This window comes from Stenella coeruleoalba (assembly GCF_951394435.1).
Source record: "Stenella coeruleoalba genome assembly, chromosome: 4".
In the NCBI taxonomy this organism is placed as follows: domain Eukaryota; kingdom Metazoa; phylum Chordata; class Mammalia; order Artiodactyla; family Delphinidae; genus Stenella; species Stenella coeruleoalba.
Window position 1 is genome coordinate 18482412 of NC_137149.1, and position 17090 is coordinate 18499501.

The 17090-nt window shown below is 35.6% G+C and overlaps 1 protein-coding gene across 3 annotated transcripts in view; it reads right to left on the reverse strand.

Moving 5' to 3' along the window:
- Nucleotides 1–17090, reverse strand: part of AFG2A (AFG2 AAA ATPase homolog A) — a 343293-nt gene that overhangs the window by 249521 nt on the left and 76682 nt on the right. For all 3 annotated transcript variants that reach the window (XM_079919922.1, XM_079919923.1, XM_079919924.1), the window contains exon 11: nt 13021–13230. In XM_079919922.1, coding sequence (XP_079776048.1) covers nt 13021–13230 — 210 coding nt within the window. The remainder of the gene's footprint in view (nt 1–13020; nt 13231–17090) is intronic.

The following is a 17090-nucleotide window of genomic DNA, read 5'->3' on the forward strand; positions in this document are numbered from 1 at the left end:
AAAGAGATGCAGAGCTACTATGATGACTTTCCATCTGTGAGTAAATTAAAGACCCACACAAAATCAAAGGTAGGGAAGATCAGAAACTAATATCCAGCAGCTTAATTTCTTTGCTGACATATAGAGACATTGAATCATTCATTCAAGGAATATTTATTAAGTGTCTATAATGAGTTTATGGCTTAATAGATTACTAAAATAATCTTATTCTTAAAACATAACAATAATTATATTCTTAAAAAATAAAAATACAGTGAGAAAAAAATATCACAACTATATAGAGAATGCCACGAAGAGAAGCAAAAGTAAAACAAAGATTCCTTCCAGGTAAAGGAATCAAGGAATAATCCTGAACAGCAATGAGATCACAACTATGTCAGGTCATTTAGAATGGAAGGAGGGAGTTAATAAACTAGGATAGAAAACTAGAAGCTAACATAAAGGAAACGGTCAGATAGAACATGGAAAGAGAGTTTCTGGAAGCACATGGACAAAAAAGGTTTCAGGGCAACATGCTGGGAATAACTAGGTGTAGGGTGAGAAGGGCAACACCACAAGGGACAGAGAAAAGGCAGTGTAAAGTTTGGGAGCCATGGGGTGGTAGAGACGGGGAAAGCACAGAAGGACGAGGGGACATCAGTACAGGGGTTTGTGGTGGCAGCCACCTAGCATGAGATGTCAGAGATCAAGAGGGTTACGGAGACCTTCCCCACAGAGTGGGGCTCACCATGAGGTAACACTCAGAACTTAGTTTCTAAATTCTCCATCCAAAGGTATGCAAATTGCTTTAAGAATCTTATACATAAAATGGTATAGTATTATTTGAAGGTAAATTGTAAATTAAGTGTGTATACTATAAATCCTAGAGCAAGTATTTTTTTAAAAAGAAAAACCAAGAGGTTTAGCTATCAAGAAAATAGGGGAGATAAACTAGAATACCAAAATATACTCGACTAATCCAAAAGAAGGCAGGAAAAGGGGGAAAAAAAAGAACAGATGGGATAAATGAACAAAAATTACGGGCATAAAAAAGTCTTTCAAATTACAAACACGCCTGAGGAAAGGAAGATAATCTTTTAATATTTTTTATACTACCTCTACAATGGTGCTTCAAAAATATTGAAATTTTATAATATGGTAACAAGTAAATAGATTAGAACATATGGGGATCAGGGTAGAACAGTCAAGGATAAGAGTAAGAAAAGGATAGGAAGAATAACTCAGAGTTCAGGCTGACAAAATCCAGCTGCTCCAAAGATACTGCCATTCATCATGTTCAGCTGAGTTATCTGATAGCATCAATACAGAAATCCTTAAGTAATGAGAGGGGCAATTTTACCTTTCTGTCTGATTTTCTGAGTAATCTAAGTTGATGCATTAGTAAGTTTTATATAACATTAACAAGGTTAATTATGTTCCCCTCTCCCCCCAAAGGAAAACTCTCATCTATTTCTTATGTGTGTTTTCCTATTTTCTTTAAAAATAATCTTTTCAAAATTATTTCAGAGTAATAAATTATACATACTGTAAAAAAAATTAATATTTGAGGCTAATTAGGGGGCAGATGCATGAAAAGCATAACTAACATTTAAAGGTACTCCTATATCTGACTGAAATTTACCAACAACCAAGGAATGCATAAATTATCTGTAAGCAAACAAAGTTATTAAGAAAACTTGCTTTGGACAGTGCTTTTGATGACTAAATATTATTTACAATTAATATGTCAACTGTTTGTACATCGATACTTAAACTGTCTCCAAGCAATCATATTTACACAACAGAATTGTTTTGAAGCTAACTTCCCAAAGATAACTACAGAGTGACCTCATCACCAATGATTTAATTATCTTAATTTCTTAAATAATACAATCTCAAATAGCTTTAACTTGAATAAAGACAAACAATGAAACATTAGTAATGCTGAGACACAACATTCTCACTTTTTAAAGGATAAAGAAATAGCAACAGCTTAATACCAAACCAATTTTACAAGTTTGGTTTTAGACACAGGTTAGACTATACAACAAAAACACAAAATTTATACTCACAACTATCAGTAAGATAAATAAACCTGGAGGCATTTTCCCAAGTATTGTGGGATTGAGGAAGATAAAATGTAAAGGGCCAGAGAGTAAATATTTCAGGCACTCTGGGACTCATACATCCTGTGTCACATATTCTTCTTCTTTTAAACATCCCATTGGAAATGTAAAGTTCATTCTTAACCAGAGGGCTAAATTAAAATAAACTGTAAGCTGGATTTGGCCCCAAAACTGCAGTTTGCTGACTGCTGATCTAGATTAATCTCATACAATTTGAAATAGTTCATTTCTGCCAATGAGATCAAAAGTCACCAAAAATATCAATGACACAATTGCTGAGTGAAAAACCTGGACTTCAAAACATTGAGAGAGGGCTTCCCTGGTGGCGCAGTGGTTGAGAGTCCGCCTGCCGATGCAGGGGACACGGGTTCATGCCCCCGTCCTGGAAGATCCCACATGCCGCAGAGCGGCTGGGCCCGTGAGCCATGGCCGCTGAGCCTGCGCGTCCGGAGCCTGTGCTCAGCAACGGGAGAGGCCACAACAGTGAGAGGCCCGCGTACCGCAAAAAAACAAACAAAGAAACAAAAAAAGAACATTGAGAGAATTGATCAAAATATTGATGAAAAAAATCAATGATCGTTAAAAATAAAAGTAATTTTAAAATAGCTAGTAATGTTTAAGTTGTTCATGCTCAATGACAAACTTCTGTTTCTAGGTATGTATACCCTAGAGAAACTCTTATACATACACACAAGGAGATATGTACAAGAATATTATTGAAGCATTCTTTACAGCAACAAAAAAATTAAACCTGGGATCTAAACATTAATTAAATCTAAAAATTCATTAACATAAAAATGGGTAAATAAATTGTAGTGTCCTTATAAAATATGAAGGGCTGGACTACAGAGACAGTTTGCCAGCAAGAAGACCAGCAAGAAAGTTATTATACAGCCAAAATCCACTGCCTTGTACACTTACAACCAAGAGTAGAGAGCTCCTAAAGTTTTGCCAAATTTTCAAAGGTCATGGAACAGTTGTAATTTTCCCCATTGGTTATTAATATCATTTTGCATGGTTTCATCTTGCATGACCATTTTTAGAGCCCTGCACTACAGGGCAAAACAAGGTCTGCCCATTTATAATATATAATATAAATTATACTTTTACCCAAAAGGGACTATGAACAAAGAGTTAAGAAAGTAAACAACAAAACAATTCGGGCCCATTCAATAAAAGAAGCTTTAGATAATCAGGAGAATGGATTTTTGTTGGGGAGGGTTTTGGGGGGGGAGTGAGGAAGGGATAAGAAAATTTTATGCAGAATTTCATTCAGTTTAGGGTGACTACTTAGGCAAGTGTGACCTAATAAAAATCAGAAAGGAAACTGCTGGTGTCACTGTTACTTTATTATCATGCAAACTCTGTATTACTGTTACTGTTCTAGCAACTCTCCATAAAAGTCAATGGTGTACGGCTTCCCTGGTGGCGCAGTGGTTGGGAGTCCGCCTGCCGATGCAAGGGACACGGGTTCGTGCCCCGGTCCGGGAAGATCCCACATGCCGCGGAGCGGCTGGGCCTGTGAGCCATGGCCGCTGAGCCTGCGCATCCGGAGCCTGTGCTCCGCAACGGGAGAGGCCACAGCAGTGAGAGGGCCGCATACCGCAAAAAAAAAAAAAAAAAAAAAAAAAATTCAATGGTGTAACATAAAAATAGTAAGCCAGGGAAGACATTTCCTTAAGCAGGCAATATACTTAATACATATATACTGCCTTCTAACTATCTGGCTTAACTGAAGGAAAGCGGTTATAGAATCCGGAAAAATGATTACTGTTCTCCATAGAGCTGACTCTAAAAAAGATGACTTGAATATCGATGTTGGAAAGTACAAGGTTATGATCATTTCATGATCTAAGAACACAATACGCTGCTAAAGACAACAGAAAGATTAACATGTTTTAAAAATCTGACGTATAGGCAAACCGACAATATTGTGTTGAAAATGGGAAAATATGGCCTACAGCCTTAAACAATGAAGGGCCATTCCACTACTACGTAGAGGTGGGCTACGTATAGAAAAACCTGCGGATAACAAACAGTGCTTTTTCTCCAAAAACAAAACAAAATAAAAAAATATATCAAACAGATTTGAAAATCTAACCTAAGAAGTTAAAGCTGTGAAGAAAATCTGGGTTAGAATAATTCAAGTCAAGTATTACTAACAAGTCATAGCCGTAATGAAAAGTACTGTAAGGCCTCTAGAGAACATGTGATTTTGTACAGAACTGCGTGCTGAGGAATCCTACCTGGATGACTGGCTTAAAAATGCAACCCCAGTAGCTGAACTGATATGTTACATAAATCCAGAATTCCATATGAAGTCTAGGCAATATCATCCCCAAGAAAGGTTATTTTGAGTTTGAAGTTCAAATTGCCCAAAATCACTGTATTCTGGTACAAGTTGCAAAAGATTAAAATCACTTTCAAAGATATATACTACATCTTATTCTAACACTAACAGAAAATTTACGGGATCATAAGCTGTGCTGCTATACTTTTTTGTTCTATTTGAGGTCAAATATAATCCAATTCTTAAAAACAGAGGAAAACAGCAACTAGCATCAGCTAATTTTATGAAATCTTGCTAAACGCTTGATATGTATTATCCCCTTACTGCTTACAACACTCCTCTGAGGTGAGTAGATTAGCCATCAACAGGCAAAAAAGATAAACAACAGATTAGAATATAAGCGTTATGTGAGCTATTCATAGAATGTTATTCGTGGAAGGCCTTTAGGAGAATCATTTACTCTAACCTGTCTCACTTAAAACCTGAGGAAAACAAAGCCCAAAGAAGTTAAGTGAAATGCCAGAAGTCCCAGAAAAGTTAAATGACAGAAATGATGACAAGAATACAGGATTTGAGTTCCCAGACTACTTTTTCTAAAAACTATGATGTCCTCTGTTTTCCAAGTTCCAAAAAAAAAAGGAAATGTCCACTTAAGATTGTACATGGTACCAGCAATTCAAATTCAAAGGTATTTGTAGGAAGAGATCAAGTGGCAAGGGCAAATTCTAACTGTCAATAAATGGCTGTTAGCATGGGTTAATTTGAAAATAAGGATTTTTATTGATAACCATTATAGACAAGAGACCATTAATATCTAATTATAAGGGTTAGGTACATATAGTATGGTCTATGAATCCCACATTTGCTCTTAAGTTATTTAACTCTTTTAAAAAATAATAATGAATCCCTAGAATGGATAAGGTTGATGAAACCTGATAAAGTTATTTCTCTTCTAATTTTACTTACCAAAATAACTATGTTATGTTAGTCCTGCCACATTTTGCCTGCCTAGGTAAGTGCTTCATTGATAAGCGTGACCAAGGAAACCACCAAAAGTTAAGTACCATAAATTGGCTTGTTTTGGGGTAGTGTTATTTTTAATTTTTCCATGACCAAGATTTCAAGTGTTCAAGTTTATAAAACAACAAAAAATAACATAAAAACATGTAAAAATCTGTCCAACTGTTCTGTTAAATCTAGTGAAAACTAAACCTGACTTATTTTTTACTGTGTTTCAGTATTTTACACCATATCAGTCACAAATTTAAGTACAATATTTATACCTCATGCTCTTGCAATTTTGCCCCTTTAATCACTACTGGGTTTTTTCCAGTCTTCTCAAGGGCTTTTTAAATGTGTCTGACACCTGCCTGTTGTTTTTGGCTATTACAATTCAAATCAAGGTTGTATAAGTTCCCGAATGTCTAGGGAAGGCAAGTTAACCCAGGCGTTAACTATGGTTAAATGTTATGGAATAAGCTCATAAAAACCCAAAGTCACATGAGATAGAACTATATATATGCAATGTGAGTAAAGGATCTTGAAAATTAATAAAAAGTACAGCATCAGCACACAGAGAAGGCCATTCTGGGAAAGCACTTCAAAGAGTTTGAAAACAGGCATTAAGTACTAGGCAAGAAATGCCGTGGGCAAGTAAAAACCCCTAAAAAGTGAGAGGGTCTGGCAGAGAAGGAAATAGAATTCAAGCTGTTTTCTCAAAAAGTATAATACAAACCTTCCCCACAATTCATTTATTCAAGAAAAGAAAATGACACATTTCTTCAGAACTTACACTGTGGGCACCAAGCTGACTACAGTTAAGCTAGCTATAAAGTGCGCTGTGCACATCCCCCCCAGAAAAATCCCTTATATTAGTGACCACTCTCATGACTACTGTGCACAATCTTAAACATGAGGTCTCAACTTCCATGTTTTAATCTCTAGAAATAACCTTTCTCTTGAGCTACAAACTCGTATTCAACACCCTTTTGGACATTTCTGCCATATTGCTCTAAAGGCATTTCAAACTCCACGTATCTAAATCCCAATCTGGTACCTGCTCTCCCACCTCCAACCTACTTTTCCTCCTCACATGCTAACTCTTCCTAGAGTTGGGGTATTTCCATCTGCCAGTCATTAAAAGTAAAAATTTTAATCACCTTTGCCTTCTTTCTCATTTCTCACATACAATTAATCATCAAGATTCTAAATGCTATCCATTTCATTATAACACTTGCTTAGTCAAATGTCTTTCTTACTGAATCATGAGTTGGTAGATACCAAGGAGACCATCTAATGCACTTTGTTTACCATGTACAGTGCCAGACATACAGAAGGTGCTTAATATATATTTGAGTTATTGTTGCAATACTAAAACATTTACAAATATTTTTAGTGTTATAGACATGAAACTGTAATATTTATTTCAACCCCAATTAAATTTCATTCAAAAGAGATTTAAAAGAAGGAAAAAATAACTAATCTCTCTCAGCTGAAATCCACAAAGAAAAATTGAACTGACACAACAACAAAATGCTCTATTATTAAGTAAACTTCTTGGAAGTGTAAAAGCATTCTTTTCCTTCTAAATTTCTCTAGGTCTTCTTAGATTCCAAATACTAAAGGTTTTGTTATTATTTGTTATATATATTGTCATTTTTTACTTTTAGCCATGTGTTATAGAATACTTTCATGTCAAGACATTAATCTGATACAAGCCCAACTCAAAAAACAATCTATTAACATATACAGTTTTAATATATGATGTCTCAAATTTAACATGTCAGCTTATATGGTGCACAAAATTTAAGTACATTATATCTAACTTCTACATAACTTTGTGATACTGACCACGGCACAGTAACTATTCTATTTGTCCTAAGAAAAATACATAATTATTAGTTATTCCCTAATAGCCATTCAAACATTGATAAAACTAACTATATGTCTTTATTTAACATGGATGCTAATAACTGTCAACTTAAGAGTATGGGGCACATCAGACAACACTATTTGGAGACATCAAGATTTTTTTAAGTTGGAAAAGAAAAAAAAACCCTAATGGAAATTAAATAGAAACTCAAAAGGTTTCAGACTCCAGATGAGCCCAAATAGCAATAAACTTGTGGAAGGAGAATAAAGAGTTAGGGTCCACAAAAGCCATGAAACTGGACATAGTTCCTAGTGAGACTCTAAATTAGAAGCTGTACCCAGGTGAAAGAAAAAATAACTAAAACTCTAAAAGAAAGTATTCTTTATAATGTTGGGGCCTGGGGCCAGAACCAACACACCTTTATAGGCTTCAACTGAGAACTGCAGTAAAACAAGCAAGCTCAGGGAAGCCTCAAACCCACTTTCTCTAGCCAACTTCCTCTCAGGGCTCTTCTCAGTCACTTTCCACTATCTTGTGGAACATGAACAGAGGGATGATGAATAGGAAAGGTCTCCTCCAAAGCCCTCACCCAAGGAATCGACAATCTCCCTGTGATTCTGCTCCTTCCCTGCATTCCACTCATCATGTACAGCGCAGTACAGAACACTTGAGCTGGCCTTTTTTTTTTGGCCACACTGCGTGGCATGCAGAACTTCCCCAACCAGGGATGAACCTGTGCCCCCTGCAGTGGAAGATGGAGTCTTAACCACTGGACTGCCAGGGACGTCCTGAGCTGGCCTTTTCAACTTCAGTTACATTCACTGAATCCAGACATAATATGTATGCCCTGATACTGACCTTAGAACTCTTATTTAATTAACAGACTTTTTTGTTTTGGTAAAGTTTAAGGTTTACAGAAGAACTGAGCATACAGTACCAAGAGTTCCCATATACTCATCCCTACCCCAACACACGCTCAGTTTCCCCTATTCTTATCATATATTAATATAGTGTGATACATTTGTCACAATGAACCAATATTGATACATTATTATTAACTGAAGTCCACAGTTTATTCAGGTTTTCTTAGTTTCTACCTAATGTCCTTTTAGGATCTCATCCAGGAAACCACAACAGTATATTTAGCTGTCCTCTCCTTGGGCTCCTCTTGGCTGTGACAGTTTCTGAGACTTTCCTTATTTTTGATGACCTTGACAGTTTCAGGAGTACTGGTTAGGTACTTTACAGAACGTCCTTCAATTTGGGTTTGCCTGATGTTTTTCTCACAGGTAGACATGGATTATGAGTGTTTGGGAGGAAGACCTTGGGAAGAAAGGACCATTCTCATCGCATCATGCACGGGTACATACTAACAACATGACCAATTGGTGTTAACCATGATAACCTGGCTGAGGTAGGTTTCTCCACTACCAAGTAACTCTGCCCCTCCCTCCTTTCCATAAGGAACCCTCTTGTAAGGAAGTCATAACTATATGCAGCCCACACTTAAGAGTTAAGTAGTTATGCCCTCTAAAACTTCTTCACTTACGTTTTAAATATAATCCTCTCAAAAGGCCTATAGAGATGAAAAAACTAAGTCTTAGAGAACGCATTTAAGGTTACAGAGCTAAAAAGTGCTAGTGTTAGAAATCAAACCAAAGCTATCTGAATCCTAGCTTAATGCTCTTTTCAATGTAATACACTCAATCTCAAGGGCACAAATTATATACTAATAGGTAAATTTCAAGCTTCACATTATTCAACCACTAGTCTTTTTCCCTACACTTCCATTTAGTTCATCAGGTTCGTTTCTTTGGCAGAGTTTACCCTTTCTTATTAACTCAATCAACTTCCACTCCAAAGCCATGCTATTTCCCTCAGTTTTCTTTGTCTGAGAGAAACAAAATTATTTTTTAAACTAGGTCCCAGAAACATCTTTCCACATCTCTGAACCTGCCCCATAGAAACTGCCTGAACTACCTTCTCAAGTAATTTGGTGTAATTAATGAAAAAAAGCACTGGGCACTAGTTTTATTTAAAAAAAAAAAAAAAGGAAAATGGAAGGCTGTATAATACAGTGGGGTTTAGTGCTTAGACTCTGGAGTCAGAAAGTCCTGAGATCAAATTTCAGTTCCATTACCACCACTTTGACTTGGAAAAGTCACTTCACCTTCTTAAAACATCACTATCCTTATTTGTAATCCTAGAAACTAATCTTAAAGCATTCAGTATGTAAAAGAGGTATCTATGCAGTTTTCCATGCAATATCTGCAAAATGAAAGCTCTATGATTTATAGATTAGCCTAATTTTTTTTTTAAAGTTTAAAGATGAACTTGGAACCTACAAAGTTCAAATTATCTTGTACTTTTGGTAACAGAATAGTAGGGAATCTAGTTAAACGAACAATAGTAATTACTTTGAATTGTGCACTGCTTTCAGTAAAATACAGGTTTTTCCTGAAAATGGGATGTATTTTGCACAATTCTTCTCTGGGACAAGTGTCAGAAAAAGTTTCCCCCAAAAGTTAAGGATATACTAAGTTTATTACATTCTTGTACTCACCAATACAGCTAATAAAGGACTTGCTGAAAATCCCTGTCAGAGGCCTAATCACTCTTCTTCCAGAATCAGTAACAGTTCTTCATAAAGTAAAGCAGCCCAGCCATTCAAGGGTAATTAATCTATTGTAGCACTCCAGACAAAAAGCAAGCGAGAAGCAGAGAGGAAATTTCAACTGGAAAATATTTTGACGTAATTGACCCAGATGACAAACTAAACTTAAGCGTATGTCAAGTGCTACAGTCTGCACAAAAACACACACAGATGCCAAAGGCTATTAAGAGCCCACACAAGCCAAGGTGAAGTCTTAACTCTGAGTAAAATATAAATCTTGTAATCACTGTTTAGAAAAGATGCCCAGGGGAAGATAAAGGGTTCTTTCATAAACTCAGAGAAAGAAATGTTTAAACTTTTAAAATTCTTTATCTTTGGAATTAAAGGTAATCACCATTGCAAAAAGTGTTAGGGAGTTTATTCTTTCAATACATGCAGAACACTTGTGTTTCTCAAAACCAGAGTCTACCTATTTTTTTCTGATCACTTTCAAAATGTGTGAGATTTGTTATTTCAAAAAGTTCAAATTTAATTATAACACTTAAATCCCACAGAAAACAATTATCTATGTTGGAAACAAAAGATAACTTTTTCTTTGTAGGAAAATAAAACTTGAAAGAATACAATATGAATTCCTAACTTCTTTGACTTGATATCCTCATACATATATGGTATGATATAGCTATTTTAACTCTTCTCATAAGCATTAATCAGACCAAGATGAAAGGACCAATGGAAATGCATAAAAAAGCAAATATTTTTTGTGTTCCCAACTTTTTCTTTTGTAATTTATAAACACATAGGAAAAGTTGAAAGAATAGTAAATGAACACCCATTGTTCACTTAATATATCCTCCATCCAGATTCAAAAATTGAATAATACTGTCAAAGTACACTAAATTGTATAATGAATAAAAGTCCACATTAAATAAAAATTAGTAGTAAGTAGGATATGTAATAATCCCTAAGCAAGTACAAACTCAATTTATTAAGAAAATTTCTTAATATCATTTATCTTTTGTGTGTGACATAAAAGAATTAAATAGTTAATGAAAGGTGCATATAAATTAACACATAGCTGGTTATTTTACATGAAAAAAGAGTCTTCCTCATTTTCTCATCATGAAAAAAGACAAAAGTGAAACTGTAAAGTTATGAAAGGTTTCATATGCAAAAGCAGTAATAAATATATTTCTAAGTAATCCTAGGATAGGCCAGAAAGCAGTCCTGGTAAGCACCTGGAACTGTTATCTTGGATCACAAAGGAGTGAGATACTAATTTGTAAGGAAATATATGTGCTCTTTCTTCCTTGACATTCAAGTGTAAATAACTGTGAGCTAAATCCTCATTAAATAAGTTTTAGATTTCCAGTAGACAGGAAAAATTCAATTATGAATATACACTGTGGAAGGCAGGCACAGAAAAATGGAGATGACAGAAAAAAAAGAGTAGGAAATGCCAGTAAAATGACCATTTCCACTACCACAAGACAAGAGGACAAGGACCAAAGAGAAATCAAGATGTCTCTGGAAATTTCAAAATCACTCATTACTCCAACATTTAAAACTGCAACCTTTAAAACTATGGTAATGATTCAGCGTAACTAATCATAGTGACAATGGTCCCCTCCCCAAATCCCTATCCAATGTCTTCTACAAGATAATAAAAAACAGGCAAACACTAGTGATTGTGAAGATACTGATTCTTAAAAAGCAAATAGCCTAAATACATCTAAATATCATTCCACAAAAAATTTAAGTATAGCTAATCCTTGAAAAATGCGGGGGTGAGGAGCTCTGACCCTCCATGTAGTCAAAGATCTAAGTATAACTTAGTGTAACTTATAGTCGGCCCTCCATTTACACAGTTTCCCCATATCCGCGGATTCAACCCACCTCGGATAATGTAATACTATAGTTTTACTATAGAAAAAAAATCCACGTATAAGTGGAACCACACAGTTCAAACCCACGTTGTTCAAGGGTCAACAGTAAAGTAAAAGACTGACACTCTGAAATAGGTTTTATACATTCAACCTGCCAATGATTTCAATGTTTTAAGATTAAAAAAACATACTTTATTACAAAAAAAATTCCCTGACAACATCAAAATAAATTATCATGTACCTTTTCTGAAATGACTTTGATAGTTAACATATTTAAATATGTATTTTTGCGATAAAGTCTACAGAAATGGATTTAAGGTTTTATATATACATATACATATATACTAAAATATATATATATATTTAGTAAATGGATATATTATCATGTTACACAGAAGTTAATAACAAAATTAATATCTAGTCCTATAGTAAATGCAAAACTACATATCAGGTAAGATAATCTATCCCAAGTAATAGGGCAGGGCAGTAAACAAATAAAATATGCATGTGTGTGTTTCAGAATATAAATAATGTATATATATCTTCTGACTGGGAAAGTGTTTTTAAAAATTTTATTTTCGGGGACTTCCCAGGTGGTCCAGTGGTTAAGAATCCACCTTCCAATGCAGGGGACACAGGTTTGATCCCTAGTTGGGAAACTAAGATCCCACATGCCGCAGGGCTACTAAGCCCGTGCTCTCTACAGCCCATGTGCCGCAACTAGAGAGCCCGCATGCCACAACTACTGAGCCCATGCGCTCTGGAGCCCGTGTGCCACAACTAGAGAAGTCCACGTACTGCAACAAAGAGCCCGTGTGCTGCAACTGAGACCTGACGCAGCCAAATAAATAATGAATATTAAAAATAAAATGATTTGTACCATATAAGGTATTTGATTTCTTTTAAAATATTATGTTTGTAAATATTAAATTTATTAAATTCAATCAAATTTATAATGAAGTCTTGGTTAAACAAAAGTGATTAGTACAATTTAAAAATGTAGAAACTAAAGAAAACTGGTTTCTATTACACATGTGTGTAAGAAATATTGAGAATCAAGAAACTAAACCATGATTTGCTGATTATAGGCACTAATTTATCTCCCATCTCCCTATATTATATTGCCATCAATCTCAAATAAAAATCAACTACTCCTTAAGATGGCCTTTTATGCTCTCCTAAGGATAGGAATCAGAGGATTGGATGGGGGTGCCTAGAAGACAGAGTAGCAGTTAAAAAATTTAACACCCTACCTTTACAGCTAGGAAATTCAGCCCACTCTCATTGGCCAAAGCCTTTGCAATCATTGTTTTAGAGCATCCAGGAGGCCCATACAAAAGAACTCCTTTAGGTGGCTGAATACCCATTTGGGTGAAAGACTCTGGATGTTTCAAGGGCCATTCCACAGCCTGTTTCAGCTTCAGTTTGACATTTCCCAGTCCTCCTATATCTGACCAGGATACCTGCAAAACAAACAAACAAATAATAAAAATTTAAAAAAATATATATGCAAGAAGGAAAACAGAACTATTTAAGAATCAATAATTTCCTAAAAATAATTTCAACAGCATCAAGAAGTAAATTAGGAGTTTATAAAATGTGAGCTGTGTATTATAGAAATACTAAAGAAAAACAAAATGTTTCTGTTTGCCAAGACTTGTATAAGTAACTGGTTCAACGATTGAACATTCTGATAAGTCTATATTCTATTCTATGTGGCTGTAAAAACTAGCTTTCATCTGTTTGAAAATGGTTTGAATCAGTGATCCAAGGTCTCATCTATATATCTAAGTTCATGTATTTCTTTTTTAGCAAAATTACTTTTAAATATCTTCTGTAGGTCCTTATGGAACATGTAATCTTTTCTGCCTTTGGTATATTAATAAAGAATCCTCAAAATTTTGTTCCCCCCAAAAGGCCCCCCAAACAAGATAGCTCTTTAGATATTTACTTAATAAATATTCATTGAGAACTACGTACCATATAGTGTACACAGGAAATAGATAAGACATAAATCCAGACTTTAAAGAACTTAACAACTACCAGTAACATGCACATAAATAACTATAGTACAATGGAAAGCATACTAACCACAATAACAAAGAAACAGAAAAAGACTTTGGGACTTCCCAGGAAGAAAAGATTATTCCCAGCTGGAAGGCAAATCTGAAAGCCAACTCTTGAAGCATGGATGAGATCCAGAAATGTGAAAATAGGGACAATGTCAGATAGAGGCCAGTGAGAGGCCCAAAAAAAGGGGGTTCCCTTTTCTCCACACCCTCTCCAGCATTTTTTTTTCCTTTTGCGGTACGCAGGCCTCCCACTGTTGTGGCCTCTCCCGTTGCAGAGCACAGGCTCCGGATGCGCAGGCTCAGCGGCCATAGCTCACGGGTCCAGCCGCTACGCGGCATGTGGGATCTTCCAGGACCAGGGGTGAACCTGTGTCCCCTGCATCGGCAGGCGGACTCTCAACCACTGCGCCACCAGGGAAGCCCTGTTTGTAGATTTTTTGATGATGGCCATTCTGACTGGTGTGAGGTGATATCTCATTGTAGTTTTGATTTGCATTTCTCTAATGATTAGTGATGTTGAGCATCCTTTCATGTGTTTGTTGGCAACCTGTATATCTTCTTTGGAAAAATGTCTATTTAGGTCTTCTGCCCCTTTTTGGATACCTAGGAATAAACCTACCTAAGGAGACAAAAGACCTGTATGCAGAAAACTATAAGACACTGATGAAAGAAATTAAAGATAATACAAACAGATGGAGAGATATATCATGTTCTTGTATTGGAAGAATCAACATTGTGAAAATGACTATACTACCCAAAGCAATCTACAGATTGAATGCAATCCCTATCAAACTACCAATGGCATTTTTCACAGAACTAGAACAAAAAATTTCACAATTTGTATGGAAACACAAAAGACCCCGAATAGCCAAAGCAATCTTGAGAAAGAAAAACGGAGCTGGAAGAATCAGGCACCCAGACTTGAGACTATACTACAAAGCTACAGTAATCAAGATAGTATGGTACTGGCACAAAAACAGAAATATAGATCAATAGAACAGGACAGAAAGCCCAGAGATAAACCCATGCACATATGGTCACCTTATTTTTGATAAAGGTGGCAGGAATGTACAGTGGAGAAAGGACAGCCTCTTCAATAAGTGGTGCTGGGAAAACTGGACAGCTACATGTAAAAGAATGAAATTAGAACACTCCCTAACACCATACACAAAAATAAACTCAAAATGGATTAAAGACCTAAATGTAAGGCCAGACACTATCAATTTTTAAATTTTCTGTTGAACCTTTAAAGTAGGCTGCAGGTATGACACTTCTAAATACTTTAGCATATCTCTCATGAAAATAAACATTCTGGGAAGAAATTTTTAAGGAGGGTAGTCAACAACTATTAAAAATTAATAGATCAGAAAGTAGAAAGAATTAAAAAGAAATGGTCAGTAGACCTGGCAATGAGGTTACTGGATAGTGGTTTAATTCAATCAGTAGAGTTTATTTTTATGCCTTTTAAGAGTGGCATATATACATACACACAATACACACATACATGCATACACATACATACAGGCATACGCATGCATACATACATACATAGAGGAACAGTGTGTGTGTGTGTATATATATATATATATAAAATGGATAAAAGCTGTATTTATAACTATCATAGATACACAAGTCAGGGAAGCAACTTATAAGAAATAAAATTACACTATGTTATTGTTATGATGCTGCATGATACCCATTCAGTTGTTACTATGCAACTATTATACAATGAGAACAGCATGCTCTGTTGGAGAACATGCTCCATGAGAAACAGCTATTCCATACCTTGGAGCATATTTGAGTTATACCTTGAGTACTATAGCAGAACATTTAGTTAAGCTAATTTAATAAGCACACATATAGATAAAATTTTCAAGATTAGTACATAACTATATCCTTCCTAATTAATAGCATTTAAAACAAAATACAATGATATGCCTATAAATGGCTAGGAGGATGTTTTTCTCAGATATATATAAAACTAAATAAACCTGGCAATATGATAAAATTTGGTATTTAATACATTTGAGTGTGTTTGGTTTTTAATCAGTCTTTTAAAAAATCTTTAAAAAGAGTCATTTAAAAGAACCTAATATAAGATATTAAACTCACATGGAACACACATAGAAATCACCAAAATAAAAGGAAGTCCATATCATAAAAAATGATCTCTTTAGTTAGGGATCAGGGAATAGTAGCAAACAGTGTCAGCTGGACCAGGAGCTGAAGAAGGTGTGTTCCTCAAGAGAAATTAAGATGCTCTTACCAGAAAACTGAAAGTTCACTGGACATGGAACAGGCCAAAACACCAATGCCACTGCATGGACTAGTAGTCTATACGGAGGAGTTGGTCCATTGCCCTGAAGGCTGTAAGAACCAGCAGAAAAGTGAAACAATCCTATCCCCTTCCTATCTCCTGACCTTCGGGGCTCTTGCTTCACCAACTGTCTCTCTCTATTCCTGCTTTAATTATATTCTTCACTATATTTTTTCCTCAGCCTACAAATATTTCCTTTTCTCCCCATCCTTCAAAACAACCTTACTTTGATATTATTTCTACCTAATATTATACCTCCTCCTTTCTCATCATTAAACTTTTTGAAAGGTAGTTAGTACCCCTCTACTTCTACTGCACTTATATTTTCCACTTTATATTTCAGTTAAGTATTTATCCCCCCAAGCAGTGATAGGAAAGGAGAGTAAAAGATAAAGATAAAAAGTTTAAGACTGGCAGGAAAGCAGGGAGCTAAGGGCATTATGTCAGAACATCTCTAGACTCTCAGGAAAATTTGAGGCAAAGTCATCTGCAGAAACATCAATCAATCTATTAAATACTGACTAAATGCCTATTTCATACTATGCTGGTTCCTGGGAACAAAATAGTTCTTGTCCATACTGAGTTTTTGACCTGATGGAATATTTCCTTAAAAAGGCATACTTTCATAATTATGCAATTACTATAAAGCCTGGTATATGCTAAAAGGGTAGTCACAGAGTTTAAATGGACGGTCTGGAAAAGCTTTTCAGAAGTGACATATGAGGTGGCATCTAATAAACACAGAAATTAGTCAGCTGAAAGTAACAGCAAATGCCGTGGAAAAGACAAAGGTAAAAAAAAAAGCATTATACATTAGGAGAACTAAATAAAAGTAATTAAGGAACAGGGGTGCGGAGGGCAAAGCGGAGAGATTCCCGCATAGAGGATCGGTGCCGACCGGCACTCACCAGCCCGAGAGGCTTGTCTGCTCACC